General features: G+C 35.0%; 3 protein-coding genes across 4 annotated transcripts; 2 read left to right on the top strand and 1 right to left on the bottom strand.

The window, feature by feature from the left end:
* Positions 1–168: 168 nt before the first annotated feature.
* Positions 169–8,173, top strand: LOC8275324 (presequence protease 1, chloroplastic/mitochondrial-like). The gene is made up of 19 exons (XM_048375734.1): positions 169–808; positions 945–1,131; positions 1,258–1,432; positions 1,542–1,674; positions 1,810–1,880; positions 2,138–2,221; positions 2,532–2,622; positions 3,079–3,599; positions 3,685–3,849; positions 3,941–4,159; positions 4,256–4,383; positions 4,716–4,905; positions 5,451–5,534; positions 5,628–5,725; positions 6,045–6,309; positions 6,388–6,550; positions 6,641–6,821; positions 7,171–7,242; positions 7,787–8,173. Exons 1-19 carry the CDS (start codon positions 532–534, stop codon positions 7,926–7,928), a joined length of 3,246 nt encoding a protein of 1,081 aa, XP_048231691.1. The 5' UTR covers positions 169–531; the 3' UTR covers positions 7,929–8,173.
* A 226-nt stretch (positions 8,174–8,399) lies between these two features.
* On the bottom strand, positions 8,400–10,122 carry LOC8275323 (probable ribosomal protein S11, mitochondrial). Its single transcript, XM_002518740.4, has 2 exons — positions 9,897–10,122; positions 8,400–9,299 (listed from the first exon to the last, which is right to left on the bottom strand). Exons 1-2 carry the CDS (start codon positions 9,997–9,999, stop codon positions 8,722–8,724), a joined length of 681 nt encoding a protein of 226 aa, XP_002518786.1. The 5' UTR covers positions 10,000–10,122; the 3' UTR covers positions 8,400–8,721.
* A 6,637-nt stretch (positions 10,123–16,759) lies between these two features.
* Positions 16,760–18,789, top strand: LOC8275322 (cyclin-dependent kinase inhibitor 7). 2 transcript variants are annotated; one of them, XM_015718876.3, is made up of 4 exons: positions 16,760–17,321; positions 17,779–17,834; positions 17,938–18,114; positions 18,285–18,789. In XM_015718876.3, exons 1-4 carry the CDS (start codon positions 16,980–16,982, stop codon positions 18,352–18,354), a joined length of 645 nt encoding a protein of 214 aa, XP_015574362.1. In that variant the 5' UTR covers positions 16,760–16,979; the 3' UTR covers positions 18,355–18,789. The 2 variants fall into 2 exon arrangements, with proteins under 2 accessions (XP_015574362.1, XP_002518785.2); XM_002518739.4 differs by having other exon boundaries at positions 16,816–17,321; positions 17,935–18,114.
* Positions 18,790–20,236: the final 1,447 nt, after the last annotated feature.

Raw genomic sequence — 20,236 nt, 5'->3', positions numbered from 1 at the left:
CAAGCATTTTGTATTACTATTCTTCTTTTGCTAACTTCTATTTTCATTTGAACACAAAGATTCTTTCTTTTACAATGAATGACCATAATTTTTCACTAAAGACCAATTGTATAATATCTGCAATTCTCTTGACCGACGTCCCTCTCTCACTTGTCGAACAAGAAAAAGATTAAACAAATGAGCCCAAAAAAGAGATTCAAACCTTTTCTGCCCCTCCAAGTAATAATCAATCAATCTAAGTTTGCTTAGAGCACAGAAATTTCCCCTTTTTCTTTTTTCCATTTTCTTGTTTTTAATTATATTTTTGTGAACCATAAAAGAAAACCCAAAACTTGGCCATTCCCACTGCCACCAGAAACAGAGACTAGTCTCTTGATATTTTTTTTCCCTCTCTCCAATCAAAACAAAACCCCAAAAAAACCCGAACTCAGACCCATACCTTACCTTACCATAAACTGAATTAAAAAGAGCAAAGTCTGCAACTTTTTCTCTTCTCTTGGGCATTGTTAGGGTTATCCAATCCTACTTATTATGGAGGGAAAAGCTCTCCTTCGCTCTCTTTCTTGTTCCTCTCTTGCTTACAGCAGATTCATTTTGCCTCGCAGATTCTCTCGCTCTTTCTCTTCTTCACATCACCTCCACCGTCCAATAACCGCTCTCTCCACCAGACGCTCCCTCCTCCACCGTCGTAATTGGCGGTTATTCCCTGTTGCTGCCACTTCATCCTCCTCTTCTTCCCGCTTCAATAAACACTTCTCCTCTCTTTCCCCTGCTGCTGTAGCCACACACCCAGCTCCCTCTTCTCCAGGTACCCCTCTATGTTTATAAAGATTGAATATTTTTGTTCTGAGCTCAATCTTAATTATTCTGGTAATCAAGAGTTTTGAATTTTATATGGAACAGATTGTAAAAGGTTACTAATTTTGATTGTAATGTGGATATAGATGTTGCTGGTGGTGTGCCAAGTGAGGTTGCTGAGAAGCTTGGATTTCAGAAAGTGTCTGAAGAGTTTATTGAGGAGTGTAAATCTAAAGCTGAACTCTTTAGGCATAAAAAAACTGGTGCTGAAATTATGTCTGTTTCTAATGATGATGAGAATAAAGTCTTTGGCATTGTTTTCCGTACTCCTCCGTAAGTGTGTATATATATTTATATATATACAAAGACACCGCCTTTGCCTTTTTTCTTTTTTTGAATTGAAAGTTGCTTAAATTTATAATCACCTCCTTGGTTCTAATTGCTAATGCTGCAATGCAGCAAGGATTCAACTGGCATTCCACACATATTGGAACACAGTGTCTTATGTGGGTCAAGGAAGTACCCTTTGAAGGAACCGTTTGTTGAGTTATTGAAAGGAAGCTTGCATACTTTTCTGAATGCCTTCACCTATCCTGATAGGACTTGCTACCCGGTCGCCTCCACAAATACCAAGGTAACAACAGCCAGGAGGTGTTTTGGGCACTGGCCCTTCGATCTTGGATTTCTTAATCTATTTTTGTATTGAGTTTCGATTTTAATATGTGGCTCTTATTTTCTAAAAGGATTTCTACAATTTGGTTGATGTATACCTCGATGCTGTTTTCTTCCCTAAATGTGTCGAGGACTACCAAACTTTTCAACAGGAGGGTTGGCATTTCGAGCTCAATGATCCTTCAGAAGAAATATCTTACAAAGGTTCCACTTTTGGCAAATAAACTTGGCCATAGAAGTTTGTTGGATAGAATTATGTCCTGCTTACAGAATTGATCTGATTGCTAATAACTTGGTATACTTTCAGTTCTTCTTTAATTGGTGCCTTCTTGATTTCAGGTGTTGTTTTCAATGAGATGAAGGGTGTCTATTCCCAACCTGATAATATATTAGGACGGACTGCTCAACAGGCAATTTCTCTTTTCTTTGATCATCCTCCTCCCTCTGAAGGGTGCCTTGGGTCTTTAATGATTTAAATGCCCAGTAATAACAACAGAGAAACTCTCCTCTGATGAATTGTATAATCATTGGAATTATAAGAATGAACAAAAAAAGAAAAATCTAAGTAATGTTTTGCGTGCAAAACACTAATCACACCTAATGCTTTTGGTAAGAAACATCTAATTCTTATCTATAATGCTAACTGTTACGAGTAATTGATTTGCAGGCAGTATTTCCAGACAATACCTATGGGGTTGATAGTGGAGGTGATCCAAAAGTCATCCCTCAATTGACATTTGAGCAATTTCAGGTCTATTCTGCGTCTCCAAGTTGCTAATTATGATTATGCTTGCAGAAGAATGCAAGTACACTTGCTTGTTGTTATTTCTAGTTAAATATTCTTAAATTTTCTTCTATTTTGTGCAAAGTATTTATCAACGTGCTTTTCCATTTTCATTTTTCCCATTTGTGCATTCAAGCAGAGTATTTGAGTTTCCCATATATATTATTTGATTCTATTGTGCTTCTATAGATCTTATGCACATGGGTCACCTCTAATTAATGAAAAAAATTTATACATTTATGCTCATGATTATAACTTGTAATGCATATGATTGCAGGAATTTCACCGCAAATATTACCACCCCAGCAATGCCAGGATATGGTTTTACGGAGATGATGATCCAGTTGAGCGCTTACGCATCCTAAGTGGTACTAAATAACATCTTTATTGATACTTATGCAAGAAAAGCCTAATAGCTTTTCCTTCATTTCCTTTATCTATATTTATGTTATATAAAACCACTATTGCAAAAATGCTCGCTATTAGCATGTTGATGGACTCTAATCCAGAGCCATGGGACTCATATTGTGCTAAAAGAAGTCGATCTGGCATTTACTCTACCATTAAACATATTTGATACGGCATTTAAGGTCCTACATGTCGTAGTTCATCCAATTAGCAGCGTATATGCTTTAGAAGGTGGAGTTCATGCCACACCAGTACCTTCTCTATACAATGGAGTCCCATATCTCCTACTTAGTTTCCATATCAACAAGTTATTTGAAAATTGGATGGTCTAATTAATGATTTAATTGTATTCCATACTCTTAGATTATTGTATCTTATCTTCTCTCTCTTTGTGTCTCTCTCATATACACACACAGAGTATCTAGATATGTTTGATGCAAGTTCAGCTCCAAATGAGTCAAAGGTCAAGCCGCAGCAACTTTTCTCAAAGCCAGTCAGGATTGTTGAGAAATATCCAGCTGGTGAAGGAGGTGATCTTAAAAAGAAACATATGGTATGCCTGAACTGGCTGCTTTCTGATAAACCTCTGGATTTAGAAACTGAGCTTGCGCTTGGGTTTATGGATCATCTTATGTTGGGAACTCCTGCTTCTCCCTTGAGAAAAATTTTACTGGAAAGTGGTCTAGGAGATGCAATTGTTGGTGGTGGGATTGAAGATGAGCTTCTTCAGCCTCAATTTAGCATTGGATTGAAGAATGTTGCTGAGGAGGATATTGAAAAGGTGGAAGAATTAATCATGAGTACACTAAGGAAATTAGCAGAGGAAGGATTTGAGACAGATGCTGTGGAGGCATCCATGAATACAATTGAGTTTTCTCTCAGGGAAAATAACACAGGCTCATTTCCTCGTGGTTTATCACTGATGCTTCGGTCCATGGTAAGTTCTGCACCTTTTCGCTTTGTTTCAAAATGAAGCATTATCAATTTATATCTAGGAATGCTAATTCATTTTTATTTTGCAGGGTAAATGGATATATGATAGGGATCCGTTTGAGCCTTTAAAGTATGAGAAGCCTTTGTTGGACCTAAAAGCTCGAATCGCTAAGGAAGGTTCTAAAGCCGTTTTTTCTCCTTTAATTGAGAAATTCATTTTGAAGAATCCTCATTGTGTAACTGTGGAAATGCGGGTGAGCATTTTAGACTGAAAATTTAGCCCCTATTTATATATGATACCTAGATAGTAGCTTCATGAGATGACAACAAGACTTCTTTTTCCAGCCTGATCCAGAGAAAGCTTCTCGTGATGAGGCTGCTGAGAGAGAAATCTTGGAGAAAGTGAAAGGCAATATGACAGAAGAGGATCTTGCTGAACTTGCGCGCGCAACACAGGAACTAAGATTGAAGCAGGAAACTCCTGACCCACCAGAAACTTTGAAGACTGTGCCAAGCCTCTCTCTTAATGACATTCCCAAAGAACCCATACGCGTCCCCACAGAGGTTAATAAGCTTAGTGTTCTTTTTTGTGCTTGAATATCTGATATCAAATAGTGCTGGATGGAGAACTGTATTGACAATTTTGTATTGTACCTGTAGGTTGGGGATATCAATGGAGTGAAAGTCTTGAGGCATGACCTTTTCACAAATGATGTCCTTTATGCAGAAGTTGTCTTTAACATGAGACCACTAAAGCAGGAACTTCTTCCATTGGTGCCACTTTTCTGGTGCGGTGTTGCCCTAAGTGTTATGAAAGACTTCAATTGTCATTTTTTATTGGTTTCTTTTTACATATAGTACCAGTATGCTTTTTTTGACTAAGTTGTAGAGTTTTAATCTTGGGTGCACTAACTTTATTAGTTAAATTGTGAGGCTGACCCTGCGCATGTCTATATTTCAAATCCAATGGGCTTTTGTGTGAGACAGCATGCTATAGATATAAACATATAAAAAATATATATGCTTGGATGTGATAGTTCAACAGCTAACTTAAGTGCTAATTTTATGTATTCTAGTGGACTACTTGTTCAGAATTCTTACAACTCCATATTTTTGACAGTCAGTCACTGCTTGAGATGGGTACAAAAGATTTGACCTTTGTACAACTTAATCAGTTGATTGGGAGGAGAACTGGAGGAATATCAGTTTATCCATTCACATCATCTGTTCGGGGCCTGGCGGAACCATGTAGCCATATAATTGTTCGTGGAAAAGCCATGGCAGGTCGTGCTGAAGACTTATTTGACCTGGTAATTTTCAGTTGAATTGGTTATCCACAGCTTTGCAGTCCGTGTTTATGTAAATAGAGCTTGAAATGATTTTAACACTTTTTTTAGCATCCAACCACTTGAGTTTTCATTGATATTGCACTTGCCCTTTCCCCTAAATTTATTAGTTTGAGGACGTTGTAGTTGAAGCTCTATTACTTCCTATCCTGATGTTTTTATTGAGATACTAATTCTGGCACTAATGCATTCTAAAATTGCTTCCATTTATGCTATAAGCAGGCATGAACGAAGAACTAAAAACTGTAGAAAGGCTGCTGAGAAGAAAATTATAAAAACATTTTCTAATTACTGGCTTCATGCAAGCATGCCAGTTATATGGCTGTCAACTTCTTCTCATGAAACAATTCTGTGATTAAGGCTGTTCTGTTAGGCTGTTCTGTTAGTAATGGAGCTATCTATGCACTCCAATATCTGTGCTTCTAGTGCTTTTGTCTAATTATGAATTTAATTTCCAGTTACAGAAGGTGAGTCCAGGGCTCTGATTGTGAATGCTTGCTCTATTGTAGGTTAATCGTGTTCTTCAAGAAGTGCAGTTCACAGACCAGCAACGTTTTAAGCAGTTTGTTTCCCAAAGTAAAGCAAGAATGGAGGTATAATTGTTGATTTTGTTTTGTATAATGAGTCTGAAATCCCATCATATCTTTCTTTAAGAACTAAATCTCAATGTTCCTTTTTATCTTCAGAACCGACTAAGAGGCAGTGGTCATGGAATTGCAGCTGCAAGGATGGATGCAAAGTTAAATGTTGCAGGATGGATCTCTGAACAAATGGGTGGCGTCAGGTTGAAATATGAGTCATTTGGCTTTCTTCTTGCACATCTTTTTATATTTTTTCCACTTGATTATGTTTCGGATTTTGATATATAAGAGAAAACTGAATAATAAAGCACAGTTTATCATAATGAAGTTCATTTCCATGAATGGACCTGATAGCAATCCTGTGTCCCTTGGGACCAGCAAGGGGTAGTAAAGGAAATGTTCATCGACTTTGCATGATCCAAAAGCATTTGAAAGACCGTATGCTTTATGAAACTTCTTTTGTCTGTTATTCCGAAATGTTAATACTGATACTGATAAAATCCAACTTGAACATATATATAGTTACTTGGAATTTTTACAAGGACTGGAGGAGAAAGTTGATCAAGATTGGCCTTTAGTTTCTTCTTCTCTTGAGGAAATTCGTTCATCATTGTTATCAAGGAATAGCTGCTTGATAAACTTGACTGCTGATGGGAAAAATCTAACGAACTCTGAAAAGCTTGTTGGCAAATTTCTTGATTTGCTGCCTAGCAACTCTTTTGCTGACAATGCTGCTTGGAACGCTCGACTTTCACCTGGAAATGAAGCTATTGTGATACCTACACAGGTTATTGATTTTACGTATGTTGGTCTCTATGTTCTCTCTTCTTTATGAAATTTATTTCTGAAGTTGTACCTGTTACAGGTTAACTATGTTGGCAAAGCTGCTAATCTATATGACACTGGTTATCAGCTTAATGGGAGTGCTTATGTCATTTCAAAATACATTAGTAACACATGGTTGTGGGATCGAGTGCGTGTCAGTGGTGGGGCATATGGAGGGTTTTGTGACTTTGATACTCACTCAGGTACAAGGATGTACTGTTATGCTTTTCATAGGCTTCCATTTGCTATTTTTCATCTATTGGTGTAATTTTGTTTTTTATCTTCTTCCTTAGGAGTCTTCTCCTTCTTATCCTATCGAGACCCCAACTTGTTGAAGACACTTGATGTATATGACGGAACTGGTGATTTTCTACGTGACATAGAAATGGATGATGACACTCTTACTAAAGCAATTATTGGAACCATAGGAGATGTGGATGCATACCAGCTGCCTGATGCCAAAGGTTATAGTAGGTATGTTGACATGATGTTTTGTTCCTTGCTGGATCTAGCAATCCTTTTACCTTGATTAAGACCTCACATTGCTGTTTTGATGTCATCAAATTCTTTCAGAGCATTGTCTCATTTAACATTTCTTTTTTCAATTTTAAACTTGTTTGAGATCGAGGCATTCTGACCTACGGCAATGATTCATGCATGTGACACTTTTTTCTCTGTGTATTCTAATTTCTTGGCTACCCCTGCTAGCGGATGTTGGGTTGGCCATTCTTTTCTCGTATTTGCATTGATGTATGTTTTTCCTTCTTATCCTTACATATATAAAAATTACGAGTCTTGATTGTTATATCATTTGTGTTTTCAGTTTGTTAAGGTATTTATTGGGTGTCACGGAAGATGAAAGACAGAGGAGAAGGGAAGAGATATTATCAACCAGGTAAAGACCTCACTTATTACTTCATCTAGGGTTGCTAAGACACAAAACACTGTGGGTACTGTCTAGATTGGAGGACATAAAATTGATTTTTATTATGCGTTGCCTTCTTTTAGCTGATAAATTTGGACAGGAAGACCATTGCAATATGTTTGTTTTCTTCCACACAGTGCTTGTACCTTCAACACTCTTGTCACCATAAGACTCGGACAGACCTCAATTGTGCACGTTAAATATGGCCATATAGGGAATTAACCTCATACTTTATTTAATCAAATATTATAGCTAAATGTTTATAACAAAATGAGGATTTAGGATATGCCTGAGAAATGATGGATATTTTTCATAAACAACTCCAGTGACACTTGCATATTTGAAGAACAAATGTGTCCTTTTGGGACATAGCTTCACAATGTGTAGAACAAGCAGTGTAATAATAGCCTGGGTTGGCCTTTTTGATCTATGGTATATTTATCCTTGCTCTTCTGTTTCACATGGGTGGTTCAAAAACTGATGCTAGCATTTTTGGCCTCTTTCTTCTCTGCAGTTTGAAGGACTTCAAGGAATTTGCTGATGCAATTGATGCGGTCAAGAGTAAAGGGGTTGTGGTCGCAGTAGCATCTCCGGAGGATGTTGACGTTGCAAACAAGGAGTTCCCTAATTACTTTCAAGTGAAGAAAGCCCTTTAGAATTTCACCAATCCCCAGCTATTGCAGTTTTCCCCATGCAATTGTTTTAGCAACTGTACTTTCTCTATACCATATAAAATGCTCAAGTTTACGAGCCAATTTTTCATAGCGCTCAACATATTGATAGAGAGAAGGAAATTTTTTCTTATTTGGAACTGAGAACCTTATTCAAGGGGCTTAAAGGTTTACATGTATCTTTACACTGCAATTTATCAAATATTTGAAATGTGGGCTTATGATGATAACTTCTCCATATCTTCCTTCTATCTTCACTTCTTATTATATGAAAGAAACCATTATTAGAGCATTCGCTCATGTTTTCTTTTGGGAAACTCAAAAGCATATGGAGTAAGCCGCTCTACAAAGTTCAGGATTTAATTGGGAAGTTTAGGCCATTATGACACCACACAAAGCCAATAAACTTGTGGGAATCAATTGATCAAAAGGTACATGAGAGAGAAGTCGCATGACTGCTAAAATACATATATAAAGACTTCTGGGTACCATAAGTGCATATGAAATATGCTCGTCACTGTAAAGTGAACAGACAAAACAACTTTAAATCAGCGGGAACATCTTTAAACTAATTTTCAGCACCATTTTCAATGCACCATCCATTATTACAAAAGCATCCATCACCCAGTTTCTCTTATGAGGTGATTGTGGAAATAGTAGCAGCACCTGATATGATTTTGGAAAAAGAACCGCAAGGATCTACCAGTCCCCCTACTAAACATTGGAAAGTTACTTTCACTCTGTAATAAAGGAAAAACAAAGCCAACATACAATAAACCTAAATCCGACGCTTCTTTGGAAGACGGCATCCATTATGCGGCCGCTGAGTAACATCTTCAATGTACACAATAGGATTCTGATCACTTCGAGAATTTGAAAACCCCTCTCTAAAGCTCATGATTGCTTGCCTTTTCTTCTTGAAGTATGTGAACCCTTTCACCCTCATCACAACTGATTTCAACCCCATCTCTCTAGCCCTCCGTCCAACAAATTCTGCTGCAGCTTCAGCAGCATACCGGGTCACTTTTCCCCCACCCCCAACTGCCTTAGCTCCTGAGGTGGCCTTGAACTTTGTATTTCCCTTGGAATCTAAGACATTAATAAAAGTATTATTGCGCTTGAGATTTATCAGCACAATGTCTGGATTTTGCTCAATGTTGTGCCGAGAAAATTGAAAATAATCTTGCTCAATTGTTCTCCTCACAAAGTCCATCGGCTTATAACTCCTCCCCATCTCAACATCTCTTTGACCTGCAGAAAAATTTGCAGAACTCAAACTGTTCGAAGTAGAGAGAGCCTCCTTTATCCCAAAATTTGGTAAAGAGCCCAATTTGGGTGCTTCACTTTCTTGTCCACCTGCAGTATAGATCAAAATTTTTTAATCAATTAGTTGGATGAAAATTTTCCAAAATCTAGATTTAAGTAAACAAGTTATAATTTTAGGTTGCCTATAACTCTTTTATTCTATTATCCTCTTTAAACCCCCTCTTCCTATCACAAAAACCCGTCCCATTTTTTTCTCCCCTCACATTAACCTCCTTAAACCCACGAACCATGTACCTGTGTTCTATCAGAATTTTCCAATTCTTTTGGTTTCAGATGCAATTTCTTCAAAAAAGAATGAATCTTTGACATGAATCTATAAGATTTAAAAACCCATTCAACCAATTGTCATTTTATTGCCTTCATTTGACAAATTAATATTTAACTCAATTCAGATTCTGAAAAGATAAAACACTTTTAACCATCCATGACATGCCCACATATCCAACAGGTTTAAAAAATAAGAAACAAAGGCATACATATATGAGAATATAAGCATCAGGAGATCTATGATTACCTAATAACCTGAATATCAAAATGGGGAAAACTAAAAAAAGAAACTTTTGACATTGATAGTTGAAAGAATTAAATAAGAATGAAAAATAATGATAATAGAAAGAGAGAAGTTACCTGAAGAAGCAGCGGCATATCTGGAAGGTATGTAAGAGAGGCCGCCATAACTGCGAAACAAAAAGGAAGAAGAAAGCTTTCGGAGGGAAGAGAGAGACCACATCTCTCGTTTTAGGGTTTTATTTTCCTGATTTTGGATTTCAGATTGTTTCAACTAAAACTTGAAGCAGACTGTTGAGTCACTCAGTGTTTCTATTCTGGATTTTGGGTCGGGTTTGGTCTGTCTTACTACTTATATAATTAATTAATTAATACTATGAAAAATTCAAAATTCAAGAATTTGTTTGTTTGTTTTTTAAATTTGTTTGCTTTTTTTGAAGATTTAAATAGTTAGATAATCTTAAATTAGGTTTATAAAAGGGACAGGGAAACAAATTAAGAGCTTATTTGGGTTGAATGATTCGAAAAGATGGATTTTATGTGACTCATGGATTTATGTTAAATATTTTTTATAAATAAAAAGAGTTAAAATTAATAAGCTTTTTAAAAGTCCACATTTCAAAAATTTCATCTGTTTCGGCTTATACGTATAATCTAATAATATATTTTGAAGGGTATTGTCTATATTTATAAAAGTTAATTTCTTTTTAAAAAATATTCTATTAATAAAAATTAATAAATATATTTTGATATAAAAAATAAAAATAAATATTAAATTTTAAAGAATATATATAAAAAAAATTAATTTTAATAATTACAAAAAATATTGATAGAGTAATAAATTGTGACAAAAATAATGGCACTATTATTTTATGGGTATTTTTTAACTAACTCAATTATTGAATGCTGTATTTGATTTTTTTTTCTTTTATTATTCTTGTAAAAAAAGAATAAAATAACTATATAACCACTTCCATAGAAGGAGAAATGCCACGACTCGCTAATATAAAAGTAATAAACAATGAGTCGATATAAGATTATAGTTTTATAAGTAGTATTAATTTTTTTATTTTTTTTGAAAAGAAATAGAAGGTTCATTAACCAAAAAATATCATCCCAAGCTAGGCGGACAAGAGAAGGAGGGAGGGACTTCGTCCAAAAAAAGCCATTGCTAAATGATGAGTTACTCTATTAGCAGCTCTTGGAACATGAGAAAAAGGAAAATAGAACAAGTAGACAAATGCAATATATCAGCCAGTAAGAGTCGAAAGGGAGAGCAGTCTTCTACAGGGAACTTTGAATACTCCGGATTAGACTCAGGCAATCACTTTCTACCTCTACCACCTGCAAGGCCACCAATTACTGCCCATGCTTCAGCCATTTCCGGGGAACACATGTCTTTTATCCACAAGCAAGAACCTCACCCGAGTAACATAACCACATTAAATCTTGAGAAATGATGAATGTAGTGTAAATTGATTGCTTTCTTTTTTATCATAACCTTACAGAAATTGAGAGCTTCATGCTCTTATTACTACTACTACTACTACACTGCATTACCCCTAACTGACCCTGCAACAGCTATACCCACTGCCTTCACTTTAGTTTGGGGCCTAAAGGTCAAGCCTTCCAAAGAAAAAGTTGCACATAAAGTTAAACAATTAATTCAACACATTAGAGCTCATTCCATATGAGGTAGGTATATCTTCTCCGTCTGCCAAAGCATGAATTATACATCAATAAATCCCAACCCTTCTATCATCAATCAAAAGATACACAAAACTAGGAAAGAAGAGAGTCCAACAACAGCACCATTCTTGAATCTTTCCATTGGTTAGCCTGCTTTCTATTTCCACATCAGGACAGCGTCTCATGATACTTATGCTGGTGATGAGATCGGCTATTGTCGTACAAAAGTAGACCTGTTTATGAGCTTGAATATCTATCCGGTATTTCTAAGACCGTCCAAAAAATTTTAGATTTGAAAATATATTATTTTTACTTTAGATATTGCCTTTGTCCAAACCCAAAATAATCCAATTATTTTTGGGACAAACTTGAAAATGTTATTTCTTTAATAACATGGATTCCATCCAAAAATTATAAAATAAATTTTTTGTTTACGGACGGAGTTTGATTAAGATTATAGATTTTTATAAAAAGAAATTCTGATCCAAAATTTGAATGGCTCTATGCAAAACTAAGGCCAATCATAATTGATCACCAAAATTACAAGGGAAACAAAAACATCAGCTTTAAAAACACATAAAGTAATAAAAACTAGCCAAGCAGGCTAAAATAAAAATATGTATATGTATAAACATAAACGACTAAGGCCTAACCACCAAGGGGTTTGCTTCCGGTAGACGAAGCCTCCGGTTGCAACCCCAGACAAAAGCCCTAATTTGGGGGTATGGTAGGTAGGAGACATAGGGATTTTTAAGAGACAGAAAATAGAGTTACTACATGCATTTGAAGTACTATAAATAAGAATAATAGCAATCACATTGGCATGTGGATATTAATAATTGTATACACGACACAAAAGAGTTCTAATAATTAATTTACATTGAAATATTTCTTATTTAAATTGAATGCATACATCACAACTAATAAAAGAATAACACGTGTATAAATTTTAAAAGATCATATAATTAAAATAATAAAAAATTTAAATTCAAAATTTCAAAAGTAGAGTGGCCCGGAGCCATATCAAATTGGTTTTATATGTTTCTCCGCACTTTCTATTTTTGTCTTCTTCTAGGATAATCTTGAAATAAAGAAATTAGAAACATCATTAGTATAATTTTTCTATTTGAAACTGCACAATCACCCGCCCAAATTGGCAAAATATTCTCATGAATTCTTGGGTTTGATAAACCCTTGGCTGGCTTTGTTTTTCCCTACTGCTCTTTACCGTTTAAGCACCTCGCGATGCCCATATCTTTCCAACTTTTAAACGACTTCAGGGCTCAACCTGATAGGATCTGTAATCTTGAACAATTAATTGGAGTCCATGAAACTGCTTTTGATTTCTCCAAGAATTCTTTTTCTTTCATGCACCCTTCAATGATCAGTCAGGTTATGGTATTTTACAGTCAGTGCATAGCATAAATTCTCCTGAAGAACCTGGTTAACTGTTTCATGATATATGCATGAGCTCTCAGACCTCAATGCCTTGTCCGCTTTAGAATATTTCAGTTAAATCAAACACATGATACTGTCGTTTCTTAAGGAAGGTTACAGAGACCAGATTTCTACACACAGTCACTCGACAGGCCATTTCTAGCCACCTAGGTGGCCCCGAACATTACAGGTTCATTTTATTTTACAATCCTTGCTGAATATGACAGAAACATTATTTGGCAGATTTTCTTTTTCTTTTTTCCCCTAAAGCTGCTAAAAAAGTACTTGCTTGTGTCCGTCTCCTCAGTCTGCGGACCCTGACTTTAAAGAACTCTGCTCGTCTGTGATATTGTCTCCGTTCAGGATCACTTATCAAGCAATCTCCTAAAAGCAGGTACATAATCTCCAAATCCAATTCTTGTTCTCTCTCTGTTATATTGCTTCAAGCCAACAAAGCTAAAAGAATGTATTCCTTACTCAGGGTATGTGATTATATTATTTTCCTGCTTTCGCTTTCTTTCTCCAAGCTAGTCTGGACTTATGTTTCCAGCTATTATACATTTGATCACTGAACTGGAAAAACAAATAATTAAAGTCCCATTTGAAAATAGTCATCATCAGTATTATTCAGGAAAAGGAATACAGATCCACTTGAAGTTAAAACTGTACCTTTCTACCGTTTCTGACTTTGAACGATCTTACGTTCAAAGACAGCGACTGAACTATATATGTCTTCTTACAAACTAATAGCTACAGGAAAAACTGACCTGCCGTTCAAATATATACGAAGCCAGATTTGCATTGGGTTCAATTTACTAAACATCATAGCAAGCAAACAAACAACGAAGAGAGAACCAAGAAAGCAGCTTTGCAGCATATATGCACAGACAAGGAAGGAAACTCTTAAAAATTCAAAAAGTAAATATACACACACGACACACTGAGCTTTCTCTTTCCCTACTCAGTTTCTACCCTTCCAAATTGTGCCAAAAATTTGAGGGATATCCAATAGTCAACCTCTACTGGTATTGACGATGAGATCTTAAGCTTTATTTATCTTCTCAGACTGACTGATTTACTTTCCAACTTAAGTTTCAGAGTAAAGTTTCCCTTCCTGATAAGGATAGGCAATCACCTGTGGCTTAAAGTTTAAACAGATGTTCCCTCAATCCAGCAAGTGCACATTCACTAATTTACCTCTCCATACGAGTCCAAGGGCGCCCCTGCTCCTATGTTCAAGGCAGAGAAATTCTTACCTACATCCGATCAGATGCAAAAAGAAGAGTGACACATATAAACATGAATGTTTTACACTTTATCGGTTTAGTATATAGACGGAGGGCATACATCTAGACTAGACAAGACTCTTCCGTTTAGAAATTATCTCCAGTACTATTCGAACTAACTCCTAGTGATTTGAGCAGGTGATCATAAATGAACATAAGAAATTATTGAAGTAACTACAGTATTCAATAAATTTAAGCTTCTTGAAAGTGCCCAATTTAATTGTACTAACGAAAAGATGGGGATGTCGAAGTTGCATGCATATATTGCAGGAATAAGTACTACATTGAGAAGGGCCAATACAGCATCCTAAGCTATGGCCTGTAAGGACCGTAACTGTCAACATTTGCTGTTGATAATGTAAGCATATTTTGGAAGCTTATATCCACCGACGTAAGTACATATATTAAAAAATCAAAACTTTCTGCAGCTTGAAAACAAAAGTGTACACTCTCTCTTGCTCAAACAATACAAATATAAGAAACATTTTATCAGTTTTTAGCCGCAAAGTTTCACTTCAATAAACACTGTATTTAACACTTCTTTTACATTAAAAAGCCAGAAAGCAAAAAGAAAAGGTAAAAACAGAGCTTTCCGCTTCAAAATTAGAGGACCCATTTGAATTTTGTGGCCTGTAGTTAATCTACTAGTCTTTTTCCCTCCTTTTTTTTAGCTGTCCTGAAGATCATTGCAGTACCTATTGCGATATACCCAATTGGTTACCAAAAAACGTTTCTTTTCGAACAAAAGAAAGCATTTTAAAGAGGTACTATTATTTCATGGATTGCTCTTGACACATTTGTGTCTTTTCAAAGGCAGAATGATTAATCATTTTCCACATCTGTCAAAACTATCAAGAAACATTGTCTCACTTTTACAGTTCGTTTCTTGGATAAGATTTTGTTAATGTTATATTTTTTTGATATCTAATTCATTAAAAAGATACCACTCATTGAAGTTTGTCTTTTATTTATTTATTTGTGATTTAGATTATTGTTTTCTAATAATAAAATACCCAGCTATATACTCAAGGCTCAGAACCGATACGAGTTATTATTTTCTTTTTTCATTTACTCATGCACCAAAATTCTACTAGTTTTTGGTTTTACAGGTACAGTATACCAGCTTAAGCAGTGGAGCTACCTTTGGTACTTAACTCAGATGCATCTTCCATGATGGATCTACCAAACCAAAGCTTACCCTTTTATTTATCTATTTATTGACAATGGAAATTAATACCCAAATACTGAGTTGGTCCAAATTAGGAATTAACTGCTGTAACAGAAAGATGAAACCCACAAATGTTTGGTCATGAGATTTACATTTACTCTGCAAAGCATTAACATATTCTGCCTTCCTTTTAAATAAGGAACAGAGAACAAGTCAGCTGTAAAAACAGTCTTTGGAGCAGTTTTTACCACCACATGTGTTCAGAAATGGGCTGTAAGAAAATAAAATAAAAAAGCAATTTTACAGATAGTTAGTTAGTGAATAATAGCAGTGGAATCAAATTAAATTTAATCTTGGAGAAAGTAAAATAGGACCATGTATTAGTTAGCTTATTACATGGAAAAGAGACTCTGATAAATGGTCCAATCTGTGTGGTCCTCTCTTTAACTAATTGTCTCCTAGTGCCAAATAGTCCTCTTTAAATTATGCCATGGGCAATTGGGCATCTTTGAGGTATTTTTGTTTTTCTCTTTAAATTTCCTTAATAAATTGTGTTGATGATTTAAACTACAATTTAAATGTGTATTAATATTCTCAAATCCAAACCTACTATTTCATTACCTAAAAACTTGACCATAATTTAAAAAATGAAGTATTGATGGTTGAATATGGGAGTGAAGAATTGCAGCAAGTTGGATGGGAGGGTGATGAATGACTTAAATTAGAAGGGGATAGAAAGGTTACTTCTACCAAATTTAGTTTCAAAACTAATTGGTTGGTTACTGCTACAGGAAATAAAGTCTGGTTAAATATGAGTCAGTACAGTACCACAATAATCATATCTTATATGATATGAACCAACATTGCCTCTTAACATATCTTATATTTGTCTTATGTATTTTAATGATTAGAATGGAAAAACAAAATAAATAAAAGAAAAAGAAAGTGAAATATTAAATACTTATTATCCATCTCATATATTATCTAATTTCAACCCACTAAAACATAAAATCTTATCAATAAATTCATTAGCCTACTCAAATTAATGGATTTCTTTCCTTTACTATATTAGCAAATCAAGTAAATATTTTAAATTATAGTTTCGATTATTCTATTTTGACATCGTATTAATTGCAAACTGTTTTTTAAAATTTATAGAAATTGATTATATATATATATATATATATATATAATAAAATATAAAATCTAATTAATCTTACATATTGAAAAAAATATATTTTATTTTATAGTTAGCGTAGTTATTATTTTTTAGTTGTATATCGACGGCTATCGCGAGCGTAGAGAAAGTTTAAAAATTATGAAAATGTATACCAATATATGCGTCTCCAACACTCAACAGCAAGATGTTACTAACGGAACTGTTTGCAATTTCTAACTCAGAGAGTTAACGGAGTGAGGACCACATCATAAAAGCCCTACCAAAACAATCTCTACCGTTCGTAACATCACCAACGCCAAGATTTTTTGATTTTTTTTTTTTTTTGGTTTTTTGGTAAGCACCAACACCGAGTTTTTAATTTCTCTTCTCCTGTTCTGTTCTCTCTCTAAAAAAAACAAAAAAGTGTAGGATCGAAGAATAAATCTTAGAGAGAGAAAATAGAAATGGGAGATAATGCGAGAAATAACTGTAAGCGAAGAGAAATGATTGTTTCAACAGAATCATCTTCAACGACAGCAGCACCAGCAGCATTCTCAAAGAAAATGAAACTTGATTTTGATTTTGATTTTTGTTATGAAAAATTAAAATTACCTTCACTCACTAACTTTAACCGCCACCATTTATTCACTGTGTCTCCGGATAACACCGTTTCACCAGCCACCTCGTCGAATTCCGGCAGTTTCCTCGCCGGAAATTTAGTTTCCTGCGACTCCACAGCTTCTCGCAGCTCCAGCAATGATTCAACTGGTGTGGTGAGGAATAGCTTGAGTTTTGTAGATCTGAAGGTGAATTCCGCAGCTTAATATAGCTTCAGTTCAAATATTATTATTATTTTCATTTCAGTTTTACAGTGAAGGCTTTTTCCTCGGGTTAAACAAACAAAGGACGAGTTTAAAATCACTTTCAGTTTAATATGAAAAAGAAAATGAGAGAAGAGGAATTGTTTTTCATTGGTTTTGCTTCGTTTTCTCACTACGAACGTGCTTAAAATCTTGATACTATAGAACGTGCTTAAAATCCTGTTACTATCTACGTTTGCTTGTCTGTTTATTTAGAAAAACTGAAGGAAATGAAACAAAAACAAGAGTTTCTTTTCGTTTTCCTTTGTTTTCTAGAGAAACAAACGGAGAGTCGCTTTTTTATTCCACTAATTTACGTTTTCAAGTGATTGAAATCAAAGCGTATCTCACATTTAAGTAAAGAGTGCATTAAACGTTTTTCCATGTATATATGTAATTGCAGGTCATGAAGAGTTTTGAAACCGAAAGCTCATCAACGTGTATTAATAACAAATTCAGGTTCAATTCCTTTTCTACAAAACTCTTCGTTTCTCTTAAATTCTCTACTTCCTCACATATTGATTTATACGATACAAATATCTTTCTGACTAATTTGCAGCAGAGAGACCTCTCCTTCAAGCTCGTTTTACGGAGATACTGACGAGATGGAGTCACCAGCGCCGGTTGTAAAAAATTGCCGGAAAATTAGGTTGCCGGCGGAGAAGGTTCCGTCTCAGGTGGAGATCGATGAGTTTTTCGCGGAAGCAGAGAAGAAAGAGCAAAAAAGATTTGCAGACAAGTAAGTTTGAGATTTTGCGTGTTGATGTGCGTGCGTAGGATATGGAATATGACCAGCTGGCGTATTTTAGTGGAAGAGAGATTCAAAGCCTAACTAACTAACAAACTTTTTCGCTTTCTTTTTTTCTTTCCCTTTTAATTTTCTTTTATTTTTGGTTCTGTTCTGTTTAGGTACAATTATGATATAGTGAAGGATTTGCCTCTTGAAGGTCGCTACCAGTGGGTTCGTTTGAAGCCGTAGCAAGGATTAAAAGAGAAAAACAGAGAGAAGAGAGAGTTTGTTGCTCTAAGGTTACACGAGGTAGCATCTAGTCTGCATGTGACTTTTTCTTTTCCTAATTTAGAATGGTTGTTTTGTTATTGTACAGCTAGCTTTTCATTTCTCTATAAAATCTATATAGCAAGAAGCCAAGTTCCTATGTTATTCCTCCGTAGTAGTACGATATATGATCCAAAGAAGTTTCTTCCAATGAATTTTTATTAAATATTTAGTACCCAATTCACTAGTCAGCTGGTACTGGTAGTGAAATTTTGTGTCAGTTATTTTTATTTTTTTGGAGTGATTATATACTACTGTGTGGAATGAAGAATTATAGTGGTGCAAGTTGTTTTTGCAGACATGTATATATTGATGGGTTTTGTTTTTGTATTTGAAAAGTGTTTTTTGTTTGCTTGAGCTTCCCTTTTGGCTGTTTATGGGACGTTGTGCTTCTCTTTAGTCCGCCTTTTTCAGTCTGTTAAAAGTGTATGTGTGTGCAATTTTTTTGCTTTGCAATTGCTTTTTATCGTTTCTTTTTCACTGCTCTGCCCAGTTTTCGAATATTCTCTCTCAATACCATGTTATGATTGTTTAGGCAATTCCCATTCCTATTTGGCTGTAGTAGTAGCAGCAGCTGCTAGTGGGGACCATTTATACGGCATCAATATTTCAATGAAAACAAACAGAAACCAAATGGGTTGTGTTTGCAAGTTTTGCATTGAAAAATCTTGCTTACGACCCCACAAATTTTAGCTAATCTACAGATATTTACAATCCTTACATTGCCATTTAGTTTCTCATTTCTGAATTCTAGATCGGTTAAATTAATTAGACTCAATTATTATTGGCAAGGAACACAAAAGCAATAAGAAGTCTGGGTAAATTATATATAGAGAAAAATGTACATGCATTGTTCTGAATTTTAGTGTACTTTGGTAGTGTTTACCATTTTAACTATTTTAATCAAACTATATTGCTAAGTGGTAAAAAACATACTTCTCAGCATCTGATGCATTGTGATAACATTTGTCTCTACAAAAGCTGACATTTATAGGTTGTATTGTACTGTTGGGAGCTTACAATGGATATATATATATTTTTAATTATCTTGCTTCTAAAGCCAAGTTTCCAGGAAAGCGATCGTGCTTCTCTATAAACCTTTGTATAGTAAAATTAATATGTGGATCACTGAGTCTGCAGCTTGCAGAAAGGATAACAAACAGCAGAACCTGGTGGTACATGCAAATTGGCATTTGATATAGACGTGGCTAAGTTTTAAATAACCAATTAGCTCTCCACTGCCAGGTCCAGTCCCCACCTTTCTAAGTACAAAATGTTTGGTTACACCATACTTGGTTGGTGTAATAAAAAAACAAGGTTAACTAAAGAAGAGGATTGCACGTGCAGAGGAGAAAAGAGAATGGTGGTCTCATATTAAGTCATTTTTGAGCATGGTGGCTGGCTGGCCTTGGATCTGATGCCATGCCACAATTAATTTAAATTTTCTAAGAAAGTGTTTTTGAAAGGTGGTGGTAGGGTATAGAATGTTGCTTATTAATGCAAAAGAGGTTTGTTTCGATTTTGATGTTTCTTACATTGCTTCTTTCAAATTCTTTTCCCTCTTCCTTAATTTCCTTCACACCTCTTCTCTATTTACGAAACTGCTTCCGTGGAGGAAATTACTGAGTTATAGAACAATCATACATATGATCGTAATAAATAATAATAATAAGAAAATAATAATAAAATATCAAAATATAAATAAGCTCGAAACTACATCCAAATCTGGTGTTACTAAATTATTAGAGTCTACCTTTCAATTCTAATGCGTAAATAAAAATATCTTTCATTTTATATAAATTAG

Source organism: Ricinus communis, chromosome 6 (assembly GCF_019578655.1).
Source record: "Ricinus communis isolate WT05 ecotype wild-type chromosome 6, ASM1957865v1, whole genome shotgun sequence".
NCBI classification, from domain to species: domain Eukaryota; kingdom Viridiplantae; phylum Streptophyta; class Magnoliopsida; order Malpighiales; family Euphorbiaceae; genus Ricinus; species Ricinus communis.
This window is presented reverse-complemented; position numbering and strand designations above follow the sequence as displayed.

Bases quoted from the DNA above. Each gene is read 5' to 3' on its own strand.
- LOC8275324 (XM_048375734.1), top strand. From the start codon at position 532: ATGGAGGGAAAAGCTCTCCTTCGCTCTCTTTCTTGTTCCTCTCTTGCT. The intron at 6,551-6,640 runs GTACAAGGATGT...CTTCTTCCTTAG, and splicing joins TGACTTTGATACTCACTCAG to GAGTCTTCTCCTTCTTATCC. The intron at 6,822-7,170 runs GTATGTTGACAT...TTGTGTTTTCAG, and splicing joins GATGCCAAAGGTTATAGTAG to TTTGTTAAGGTATTTATTGG.
- LOC8275323 (XM_002518740.4), bottom strand. From the start codon at position 9,999: ATGTGGTCTCTCTCTTCCCTCCGAAAGCTTTCTTCTTCCTTTTTGTTT. The intron at 9,300-9,896 runs GTAACTTCTCTC...TCTATACTGCAG, and splicing joins ATATGCCGCTGCTTCTTCAG to GTGGACAAGAAAGTGAAGCA.
- LOC8275322 (XM_002518739.4), top strand. From the start codon at position 16,980: ATGGGAGATAATGCGAGAAATAACTGTAAGCGAAGAGAAATGATTGTT. The intron at 17,322-17,778 runs GTGAATTCCGCA...ATGTAATTGCAG, and splicing joins TGAGTTTTGTAGATCTGAAG to GTCATGAAGAGTTTTGAAAC. The intron at 18,115-18,284 runs GTAAGTTTGAGA...TGTTCTGTTTAG, and splicing joins CAAAAAAGATTTGCAGACAA to GTACAATTATGATATAGTGA.